This window comes from Ceratotherium simum, chromosome 36 (assembly GCF_057802395.1).
Source record: "Ceratotherium simum simum isolate JZ-2026a chromosome 36, ASM5780239v1, whole genome shotgun sequence".
In the NCBI taxonomy this organism is placed as follows: domain Eukaryota; kingdom Metazoa; phylum Chordata; class Mammalia; order Perissodactyla; family Rhinocerotidae; genus Ceratotherium; species Ceratotherium simum.
The window spans coordinates 28,319,954-28,332,638 of NC_141935.1; the positions used below are offsets into that span (position 1 = coordinate 28,319,954).

General features: G+C 41.1%; 1 protein-coding gene across 1 annotated transcript in view; it reads left to right on the plus strand.

The window, feature by feature from the left end:
* Positions 1–12,685, plus strand: part of WDR64 (WD repeat domain 64) — a 132,945-nt gene that overhangs the window by 22,216 nt on the left and 98,044 nt on the right. Inside the window, exons 5-7 of the mRNA XM_087424246.1 lie at positions 1,678–1,707; positions 2,949–3,059; positions 5,887–6,101. Of these exons, the coding sequence (XP_087280372.1) occupies positions 1,678–1,707; positions 2,949–3,059; positions 5,887–6,101 (356 nt within the window). The remainder of the gene's footprint in view (positions 1–1,677; positions 1,708–2,948; positions 3,060–5,886; positions 6,102–12,685) is intronic.

The window sequence follows — 12,685 nt, forward strand, 5'->3', positions numbered from 1 at the left end:
ACACATGTTTATAGGTGCAAACGTGTATACTCACAAACACACAGACACTCACATCTCCTTCTTATGAGGTAATCCAATGGTAGAGAAAGGATTGCTTAAAAATTAATTACTTTAAGATTTGATACACCAGGAATAAACAGTATTTTAAATGTTGCATGCCTTCCAAATAGGATGACACGTTCCGTGAGAAAAGCAATTTGGTAGGGTAGGTCACAGGAATAATTTATTAAAAGGTAGCCATTAATAAAGCAACATATCTTACAATGAGTTAATCTATAATTTAGGCTCTATCTGAAGTAGAATAAACACAGTTAAGGATTTTCATGGTGCTCTCTGGAGGGCTTGGTGATATAGACTGTAAATGTTATTAATGAAAATTCCTGCCCAAAAAGCTAGATTTCAAAAATTCAAATGATACCTATAAGGATTATGAAACTTTTAAAGATGATAAGAGAACTTTAAACATGTGACTTCCATGAAAGATGGAAGTAGGGAACTAGAAGAGGAAACCACAGGTGTTCTGCTCTCTGCTCACCAGTTTCCTCAGAGCACTTTCTGTTTCCCATCTAGAAAAAAGTCCTCGGGTAGAAAAGCCTTTTTGAGCTCTTCAGATGAAAGACAGTCTGCGATGACCACGACTAACAGTTTGAGTGATCTCTCTGATTGACTTTTCCTCCTTTTCACATAATGCATTCCTTCTGGGCAGGTATTTCCTAGACTTTTCCCAAGACCACCTGAGCATACCGAAGAAACCAGGTTATTGGTACACCTGACTACCTCCCCTTACCTTGGGAACAATTAACACGTCTTAAGGTTATGTATAAGAGGCTGCTCATGTACATACCAGGTGTGCGTGGACTAAATCTATGATTCTCAACTTGCATAGTACCCAGGGCATGATATGCATTCAATAGATACTTACTGAATAAAAGAGGAAGCCCACTGGATAGAATGTTCTTAGCTCTCTTAATAACTTGAGCGATAACTTTCAAATAAAACAATGTTTTTTTCCTACATCAATCTATAATTCATATGGACTTATTTAGCATTCTTTTAACTACTCTTGCCATTGGTGTTAGTATTATTTTGCATTCCCAATTTTTTTTTTTTTTTGGTGAGCTAACATCTGCTGCCAATCTTCCTCTTTTTGCTTGAGGAAGACTGGCCCTGAACTAACATCTGTGCCAATCCTCCTCTATTCTGCACATGGGACACCACCACAGCATGGCTTAATGAGCGGTGTGTAAGTCTGTGCCCGGGATCTGAACCTGTGAACTCTGGGCCACTGAAGCGGAGTGTGCCAAACTTAACCACTATACCACCAGGCTGGCCCCTGCATTCCCAATTTTTGAGGTCAGATGTTGCTCTGAATAACTAAAGGATGTGAGGCAGTTTGCAAATAGAAGGAACATAATAATTAGGAAAGTGTAAGATGCTAAGAGCACAGTCCCCAGGCTTAAAGACAAACATCAGAAGCGTAAACCTTGCCCACAGCACACAGTGCATTATTCCACGGGCCTGGGCTTTCCAGGGAAAGGAGAACCAGGGAGGAGATGCATGGAAGGCCGAAATGACAAGTGAGATTAAACGGGGAGATACTGAGTTGTTTTAGAGTCAGCGTTCTCGTCTTCAATATCGTGCCAACTAGGTTTGGTTATTCTCTTCCTTTGTTTACAGATGAGAGTTCAGACCAGCACCAATGTTACTGTAAGTACATTTTTAAAATTCCTAATTAAGTCAAATTTAGGGCTATGATGATGGTTCCTCCATAACTAATCACAATCTCAATAAAGTGCTGGAATCAGCTCTGAGAATAAGATGTTTTCCTAGATTGTAAGCTTATGTTTATTGAGTAGCATCAAAACAAACATGAGCAACAGCAAAGGTGACAGATGTTACCTTCCAGAGTTAAAGTGATTGCAGAGAATTGCCAGAAAATGGATTACTCCTTGGAAGCTTCAATTTAAAAGCTTCACCTAAATTTTTCCGAGCACCCTCATTGAGGAATGTAAAACATGGACACAAAGCAAGTTGTGAGAACAACAAGAAAATAGCCAAAGGGAATAACTTGACAACATTTTATTTTAAACTTGAAAACAGCATAAAAAAAGCAACTGCAATTTTTTTAAGCCATATCACTAATTGGACAAGTAATCTCGCACAGATGTTGTAAAGCTACGGTGACTTGCTTTCAGAATCCCACTGTGGCTTTATGAGAGATGGGGAAATGCTTGACTTTCCACCCAGCTTGCACGCACTGAATGCACTGAACTACAAAGGAGGGCGCCAGGCCACCCAGCAGATGAGTCTGGTTTCTCTCTATTAGAATTCCTAGTGGATTTTACAGAAGATTCAAGGGCTGTCTGAACCCAAGCAGCAGTTTCTGGCACAGTAGGCGCTAAAGTGGGAGCTGTTCTTCTTGTTCAGTAGTGTGTGATGGCTGATATGAAAGATCCTACCCACGCCAACTTGGCGACTTGAGGCAAGACACAAGGCAAACTCATTGGCCTCAACTTGATCACTGATCCGATGATCACTAAGATCTTTCCTTAGCTAATAATTTTATGCATGGAGATAGGGTCAGAGAACTTGCTTAATCAATGCCCTAAATCTAGTTTCCCTGTGAAGAAGTGTTCTCACATGAGTGAATAGTGCACAGAGATGACGGCTCTGCCAGCTGCCCCGGGCTTCCAGGGAGCTGCCCCAGGCACTGGCTGCATCGTTTTCCAGCTGATGGTGCTGAGACGCTCAGGGTAAGGGTGAAAGGGAAAAAGATGAGAGCCCCCCTCAAAACATCAGAGAAGAGACATTGCAAGGTTCCTCTGCAAATAAGGGGGCAAAATGGGGGTTTAACGTAACTAAGCTACAGTTTAGTAACCATCACCGTGTGATAGAACAAAACACAATCTTACTGCCCCCCCGCCCCCCATTCTATGCTTTTCTATCAGGATACCTCCTGGATTACAGGATGTGACTACCTCTCCCAGCTGAAACGCATTGTCGCCACTACAGAAAGGACCATTATTGTCTGGGATTATAAAGCTCAAGGGAGCAGCCAGGTACTGTGCCAAGAGAAATACTCAAAGAAATGAGATTGTCTGTTCCATACTCGTAGGATATGAGCAGTCCACTTTCTCTATTGAACATCAGTTTCCTCATATATAAAATGAGGCAGTTTAACTAAATAATGAAGTCCAGTATTAATATTCTGTGAGTCTAATTAAAAGAGGACGTTCTTTCCATTTAGCCTGTGTTTAATTTGGGGGTATTTGTTTTTTGTTTTGTTTTTGAGAGAGAGAGGCTAATTCCTTTCTTCTTTTATACCCTTCTCTGAATCCAAGTATTATCTTTCCGATTATGCTCATGTTGTCAAGTTCAAAGCCTTTTTCTCCGGTCCAGCTTCATTTGGTAAGAAAATTACCAAAAACAAATGCTTAATTCTGGGAAAAAATCTAATGGGGCAGATGTTAACGTTAATCTCTTCAGTAGCTGAGATGTGACCACTTAACCAATTTACAATATTTATTGAGCATTTTGCAGACATTTATTTATTTATTAACGTATTTATTTGCAGACATACAGAAGTAATGAACATGTTCCTTGCATTCAAACAAAACTCAGTCTCGAAGGATCTCATGAATAAACATAATATATCATATAATGGTCCAGCAAATTATACAGTAAAAAAGAACATGTGCACTAGGGGCTGAGGGAGAGATGAGATCACTGAGCACTGGGATTATAAAAACATGGCCTCAGGAGGCAGGCTGACTTTGAAGGACACAGAGGATTAAGAAATAATTCACCTCCCTCTGTGCCTTGCTTGTCTCCAGTGTCAGTGAAAAACTAAATTTCTCATGCTTGTCCACAATGTTGTAAGCAACTAGTGATGCCAGGATGGTTTTAAAGAAGGCGGCTGGTTGCTAAATGTACTTTACGTAATGGGTCACTGTCTCATGTCGTATGGTTGATTGCAACCTCTCCTTCCAGCTCTCTCCTGTTTTCACTCTTGCTTTTCAGGCCCATAGAAGCCTCCAGTTCCTTGAAAGTGTCTCCTTGCACTCTCCAGTCCCCTCCCTCTTCTCTCTTTCACTTCCCACCTGTACCCCCTGGATGGATCATCTCGACTGAAGTCATCCTTACCCTCCATTCTCTTAGATAGCTGTCCTTCAAAACTCCAGCCTGTATAGATGCTATAGCTTTTCTCTGCTCCTGCGCAGTGGCAAGCACTGCTGGAGAAAGACACAAAGCCACGCCATTCAGCATCACTACAAATTCAGGGTCTGCAGACTCACCTGAACGCTCACTGGCTTCCATCAGTCTCTTTCTTGTACTTGCTGCCTCACTTTCCCATGCCTGGCAAGTATTCCAAAATTCCCTTCTTCTTCTCAGGCCTTCTGCCGCTCAGCAGATGAACTTGCCCCTACTTTCTTGAGAAAACTGAGTCGATAAGGCTTGTCCTCTTTCCAATCTCAGCCCTCTCACCTGCAGCTTTAACTAGGAGTATACTTCTACTTCCTTCCTTTCTTACTTCCTCTCTCTGAAGACAAAATATCCTTGTGTTTGAGCACCTCCATCACCTCCTGCCTCATCCAGGACAAGGCTCCACAGCCCCTTCTCTCTCTATCTTTTTGACATGAATCTCTCCTTCTAGGATCCTTCTTCTCAACCTCCTCTGAATCTTCCTCTCCACCCCATCGGTCCCAGATCCAAGGTCACCTTCCCTGCCCATGGGACCTCAAGTGGTCTCTTCAGTCACTCTTCATCACAGGACTCTGGATTAATTCTTTAAGAGCACTTCTCATTATCTGAAATTATCTGTTTTATTCATCCATCTTCCTCCACTGGAATGATAATTCCACAAAGTCATACACTTGTCTTGTTCATCACCACATGGCCCGTGCCAAGAATAGGTAACACCATAGGTGCTCAATAAATATCTGCTGAATGACTGAATGAACCTCTAAATATGTTCAAGTCTCACTCATTTTAAAGGAAACAAAACAAATAAACAGTTTTTTAAATATTTTTTTCCTCTATCTTAGATAGAAACTGGGTTCCAGGAGGGGAACGGCTATACAGCTTTAGTGAACCCAGTTCAGTAGTGCAGAGTCAGCTTGACAAATGCTTGCTGAGTATTTCCGGATAAACTTGGATGTCAGGATATTTTTCTCCTGATAACTCCTTGTGAAACAATGGGGACTTTAATACTTGATTTTCCTGTTTAACATCCAGTTTTATGTCATTGGTCTGGGAAGACCTGAACCTTTTTATGCTGCCTGTTAATATCGCCTTACAAATCCAAGCGAGGGACATTCACAGGAATACACCAGAAAATCTCATTACTTGTTGAGCCAGAGGTAGGTACCCCACCCTTTCCCCACAAAGCACCCAAACCACAATGGTGGGCTCGCAGTGAATGTTCATTCACTTTTACTTGGTTAATTTTGTTTTTTTTTCCAAGTTCCTTTAACACTGTAGAAGTATCTAAAATGAGAAACATCAGAGAGTAAAACTTTCATCAAATAATAGGGGCAATATTTAAATGTAATATTAAGATATTTAGAGCAATGGAATAACTTATTAAAAACATTCTTCTGGGGGGCCAGCCCAGTGGCATAATGGTTAAGTGTGCATGCTCCGCTTCGGCGGCCCGGGATTCGCAGGTTTGGATCCTGGGCATGGACCGCTGCACCACTCATCAAGCCATGCTGTGGAGGCATCCCATATACAAAATAGAGGAAGATGGGCACAGATGTTAGCTCAGGGCCAATCTTCCTCATCAAAAAGAGGAAGATTGGCAACGGATGTTAGCTCATGGCCAAGCTTCCTCACCAAAAAAAAAAAAAAGTTTAAAAAATAATAAAAGCATTCTTCTGTTTCTAGGAAAACTATTTTGTCATAAAGCCCATGGATCACTGCCTCCTCTGTGTGTGTGTAGTGCCTCTGCAAGACCAGCTCTGCCGGGACGACATCCTCTTGGGGGATGATGGTGGTTTCGTGAACAAACTCACAGTAAATAGTGATGACTTTGGACTGAAGCAGGCAAAATCCAAAAAAAAGTTACAAACTCAGGTCTTGGACTCAAAGAACTTTAAAAGGTAAGGGTAATACATGGGTGGTCCAATTGTTTTAATGTAGACATTGTTCAAGTATTTATATAGTGAAAACAATGTGCAGAGCCCCTGGTAGAGATCTAAAATACAAAGCTGAGAAATAAATGCTTATTACCTCAAGGAACTTCCAATATAATAGGGAAGACAGACAGGAAATTAACAACTGAAATTCCTAGTTTAAGGAATTGCAATTGACGATTAAAATCTATAGGTACTTGAATGAATTAAAGAGTTAAATAGGAGAGAAGTCAAGATGGCGGCGTAGGCAGACTCTGAACTCACCTCCTCCCATGGACACAGCCAATTTACAACTACTCGTGGAAAAATTACCCCTGAGACAGAACTGAAAACTGGATAAGAGGAACTCCTGCAACAACGGACAATCCTAACTGAGGTAGAAGAGGCAGAAACTCCCTTCTGGAGAGGAAAAACGCCGCCTTCACAAGCCGCCAGCTTCACGGCCGCCGGGAGCAGCTCACAGGTACGCAGCCTCCCTGGAGGCGCGGGGCCCTGAGACGGGGAGCGCCCCCACTGTGGGCATTTTGTGGACCCAGCACAATCCAGATGAGTGGCATAATATCTGACTGTGCCTGCTACTAAAACATTGAGGAGTACCCCCAGAAAACCCAGTTCACAAAGAAACTAAAACCAGCTCTTAAAGGGCCCATGCGCAAACTCACCCATTTCAGAAAGCAACCTAAAATCACCAGAAAGAAAGGTGCACAGTGCTGGGGTGAAAAGAGACTCACCTAATAGGCCCTGAGTGCATCTCGGTGAGGGGTGAGACCTCTCCAGGGACTGGGACATTGGCGGCGGCCATTGTTGTGGCCTGGTGTGGGCGTGCTGACACAGACGCCATTGGAGTTCTCCCTGCGGCCTGCTAGCCCAGGGTCTGCCCCACCCGCTAGAGCACCGATTTAATCCGGCTCAGCCAGGGCAGGCAGCCCACCCTGGAGACTGGCCCCACCCAACAACAAGCCCTCAGGCAATTTGTGGGCCTGCATAGATTGGTGACTGGATTCTCTGCAGCCTGGCAACTGAGCCGACTTTAGCCAGGCAGGGTGTGCACAAGGAGCGGGTGGAGAGTGTGGGGCAGTGGCGGAGTGTGTGGGGCTCCCGCCGTGGAGAGACTGGATCTGCTTGGGGAGGTCAGGGCGCGCACACGGGGCAGGACTGTGTTGACTGTGTGTGTGGACCTGTGGGCGGCAGGGCTTGTCAGCTGCAGAAGACTTGTGTTTCTCAAAGACCCACATACGGGGTTTGCCCCACCTTCCAAAGCCTGAAGCAATTGGGTGCTCCTGTGCCTGAGGCCAGCCCCACCCAGCTGCAATCCTCAGAGAGCTGACAAGAGACCTAATAGGCTAGAGGCTTACAGCAATTGTAATGCCCTGAGCCTAACAACCTGCCACGCTGGGGGCCTACTAACTTAAAAGAAATACTGAAACACAAATGTGGTATTAGAACTTGCAGCCAACTGTGCTGGGGCTCCCCACACCTGATAAAGAGACTGAAGGGCCCACAACAACTACAAGCATCTGAGCATTACAACAGCTGGCCAGGAACATAACTTGGCCTCCCTGGGTGCCTACAGGGAGAGCAAACAGGCCACAACAGAAGGACACACGTAGCCCACATAGGGGTCACCCCTGGAGCATTGAGAACTGAGGGAAGCACACTGGAAGCCTCCTAAGGCATCACTTACATAAGGTCACCTATCCAAGAGCAGGAGACGTAGCTGACTTCCCTAATATGTGGACACAAGCACAGGGAAAGAGGCAAAATGAGGAGGCAAAAGAATACATTCCAAGTAAGGGAACAGGACAAAACCCAAGAAAAGGAACTAAGTGAAACAGAAATGAGCAACCTACCCGATAGAGAGTTCAAACAAAGAGTGTTAAGGATGCTCACTGATCTGAATAGAAGAGATCTGGAGAAGAATAGATGAACTCAGTGAGAATGTCAACAAAGAAATGGAAGATATAAAAAAGAACCAATCAGAAATGAAGAAGACAATACTAGAAATGAAAAATTCATTAGAGGGACTCAAAAGCAGAGTAGAGGATACAGAAGAACGGATCTGTGAGCTGGACAAAAGACTAGAAGAAATTATCCAAGGTGAACAGGTAAAAGAGAAAAGAATTAAAAAGAGTGAGGACAGTCTAAGGGACCTCTGGGACAACATCAAGTGCACTAACATCTGTGTTATAGGTGTCCCGGAAGGAGTAGAGCGAGACAAGGGGGCAGAGACTCTATTTCAAGAAATAATAGATGAAAACTTCCCTAACCTAAGGAAGGAAACAGACATCCAGGTACAGGAAGCACAGAGAGCCCCAAACAAGATAAACCCAAAGAGGCCCACACCAAGACACATCATAATCAAAATGTCCAGAATTAAAGATAAAGAGAGAATCCTAAAAGCCGCAAGAGAATGTCAAGTTACATACAAAGGAAACCCCATAAGGCTATCAGCTGACTTCTCAGCAGAAACCTTACAGGCTAGAAGAGAATGGCACAATATATTTAAAGTGCTAAAAGGAAAAAACTTACAGCCAAGAATACTCTACCCAGCAAGGTTATCATTCAAAATGGAAGGAGAGATCAAAATTTTCCCAGATAAGCAAAAATTAAAGGAGTTTGTCACCAAGAAACCAGTGCTACAAGAAATGTTAAAGGGACTGATTTAAGGGGAAAAGAGAAGACCACAAATAGGAAAAATTATCTATTTCCATGATAAGAGGGTAATGGAAACAAAAGCACAAAAAAGAGGTTAGATATGATATCAAAAACATAAATGGAGGGAGGAGGGGAGTTAAAGAGTACAGCTTTCAGACAGAGGTCAAACTAAAGTGACCATCAATTCTGTATAGAAGAAGAAAGGAACAGAGAAGGACTACTAAAATACTGAGAAAAAAAAAGTTAAAAAATGGCAGTAAGTACATACTTATCAATAGCTACTTTGAACGTCAATGGACTAAATGCTCCAATTAAAAGGCATAGGGTGGCTGACTAGATAAAAAAACAAGACCCATATATATGCTGCATACAAGAGACACACTTCAGACCTAAAGACACTCACAAACTGAAAGTGAAGGGATGGAAAAAGATACTCCACGCAAATGGCAATGAAAAGAAAGCTGGGGTAGCAGTACTCATATCAGACAAAATAGACTTTAAAACAAAAACTGTAAAAAGAGACAAAGAAGGGCATTACATAATGATCAAGGGAACAATCCAACAGAGGATATAACACTTGTAAATATCTACGCACCCAATGTAGGTGCACCTAAATATATAAAGCAATTATTAACAGACATAGAAATAGACAGTAACACAATAATAGTAGGGGACTTTAACACTCCACTTACACCAATGGATAGATCATCCAAACAGAAGATCAATAAGGAAACATTGGCCTTAAACGACACACTAGAACAGATGGACCTAGTAGATATATACAGAGCATTCCATCCAAAAACTGAAGAATACACGTTCTTTTCAAATGCACATGGAACATTCTCCAGGATTGATCACATATTAGGCCACAAAACAAGTCTCCATAAATTTAAGAAGATTGAAATAATACCAAGCATCTTTTCTGACCACAACGGTATGAAACTAGAAATCAACTATAGGAAGAAAATCAGAAAAACCACAAATACATGGAGATTAAACAAAATGCTACTGAACAACGACTGGGTTAATGAAGAAATCAAAGAAGAAATCAAAAAATACCTGGAGACAAATGAAAATGAAAATACGACATGCCAGAATTTATGGGATACAGCAAAAGTGGTTCTAAGAGGGAAGTTTATAGCGATACAGGCCTATCTCAACAAACAAGAAAAATCTCAAATAAACAATCTCACAATGCACCTAAAGGAACTGCAAAAAGAAGAACAAACAAAGCCCAAAATCAGTAGAAGAAGGGAAATAATAAAAATCAGAGCAGAAATAAATGAAATAGAGACCAAAAAAACAATAGAAAAAATTAATAAAACCAAGAGCTGGTTCTTTGAAAAGATCAACAAAATTGACAAACCTTTAGCTAGACTCACCAAGAAAAAGAGAGAAGGCACAAATAAGTAAAATCAGAAATGAAAGAGGAGAGGTTACAACAGACACCTCAGAAATACAAAAGATTAGAAGAGAATACTATGAAAAGCTATATGCCAACCAATTCGACAATCTGGAAGAAATGGATAAATTCTTAGAATCATACAACCTTCCAAAACTGGAACAAGAAGAAGTAGAGAATTTGAATAGACCAATCACCAGTAAGGAGATCGAAAGAGTAATCACAAACCTCCCCAAAAATAAAAGTCTAGGACCAGACGGCTTCCCTGGTGAATTCTACCAAACATTCAAAGAAGACTTAATACCTATCCTTTTCAAACTCTTCCAAAAAATTGAAGAGGGGGGGAAGCTCCCTAACTCATTCTACGAAGCTGACATTACCCTGATACCAAAACCAGACAAGGACAACACAAAAAAAGAAAATTACAGGCCAATATCACTGATGAACATCGATGCAAAAATCCTCAACAAAATACTAGCAAATCGCCAACAAGAATACGTTAAAAAGATTATACACCATGATCAAGTGGGATTTATTCCAGGGATGCAGGGATGGTTTAACATTCGCAAATCAATCAACGTAATACACCACATTAATAAAATGAAGAATAAAAATCACATGATCATCTCAATAGATGCAGAGAAAGCATTTGACAAGATACAGCATCCATTTTTGATAAAAACTCTGAATAAAATGGGTATAGAAGGAAAGTACCTCAACATAATAAAGACCATATATAAGAAACCCACAGCTAATATCATCCTCAATGGTGAAACACTGAAAGCTATCCCTCTAAGAACAGGAACCAGACAAGGATGCCCACTGTCACCACTCCTATTTAACATAGTACTGGAAGTCCTAGCCAGAGCAATCAGGCAAGAGAAAGAAATAAAAGGGATCCAAATTGGAAAGGAAGAAGTGAAACTGTCACTATTTGCAGATGACATGATTTTATATATAGAAAACCCTAAAGAATCCACCAGAAAACTTTTAGAAGTAATAAACGAATATGGTAAAGTTGCAGGATACAAAATCAACATGCAAAAATAAGTTGCATTTCTGTACACTAACAATGAAGTAGCAGAAAAAGAAATTAAGAATACCATCCCATTTACAATTGCAACAAAAAGGATAAAATACCTAGAAATAAACTTAACCAAAGAGGTGAAAGATCTGTACACCAAAATCTATAAAACATTTCTGAAAGAAATTGAAGAAGACACAAAGAAATGGAAAGATATTTCGTGCTCTTGGATTGGAAGAATTAACATAGTTAAGATGTCCATACTTCCTAAAGCCATCTATAGATTCAATGCAATCCCTATCAAAGTTCCAACAACATTTTTCACAGAAATAGAACAACAAAAGACCCCGAATAGGTAAAGGAATCCTGAGAACAAAGCTGGAGGTATCACACTCCCTGATTTCAAAATATACTACAAAGCTATAGTAACCAAAACAGCATGGTACTGGCACAAAAACAGACACACAGATCAATGGAATAGAATCGAAAGCCCAGAAATAAACCCACACATCTATGGACAGCTAATCTTTGACAAAGGAGCCAAGAACATACAATGGGGAAAAGAAAGTCTCTTCAACAAATGGTGTTGGGAAAACTGGATAGCCACATGCAAAAAAATGAACGTAGACCCTTACCTTACACCATACACAAAAACTAACTCCAAATGGTTTAAAGACTTGAATGTAAGACCTGAAACTATGAAATTTCTAGAAGAAAACATAGGCAGTACGCTCCTCGACATCGGTCTTAGCAACATCTTTTCAAACACCATGTCTGACCGGGCAAGAGAAACAATAGAAAAAATAAACAAATGGGACTACATCAAACTAAAAAGCTTCTGCACAGCAAAGGAAACCATCAACAAAACGAAAAGACAACCTAATAATTGGGAGAAGATATTTGCAAACCATACATCTGATAAGGGCTTAATCTCCAAAATATATAAAAAACTCATGCATCTCAACAACAAAAAAACTACCAACCCAATTAAAAAATGGGCAAAAGACCTGAACAGACATTTCTCCCAAGAAGATATACAGATGGCCAACAGACACATGAAAAGATGTTCAAAATCACTAACTATCAGGGAAATGCAAATCAAAACTACAATGACATATCACCTCATGCCCGTCAGAATGGCTATAATTAACAAGACAGGAAACAACATGTGTTGGAGAGGATGTGGAGAGAAGGGAACTCTCATACACTGCTGGTGAGAGTGCAAACTGGTGCAGCCACTATGGAAAACAGTATGGAGATTCCTCAAAAAATCAAGGTTAGAACTACCATATGATCCAGCTATTCCACAGTTGGGTATTTATCCAAAGAACTTGAAAACACCAATTTGCAAAGGTACATGCACCCCTGTGTTCATTGCAGCGTTATTCACAATAGCCAAGACTTGGAAGCAACCTAAGTGCCCATCAAGGGATGAATGGATAAAGAAGCTGTGGTATATACACACAATGG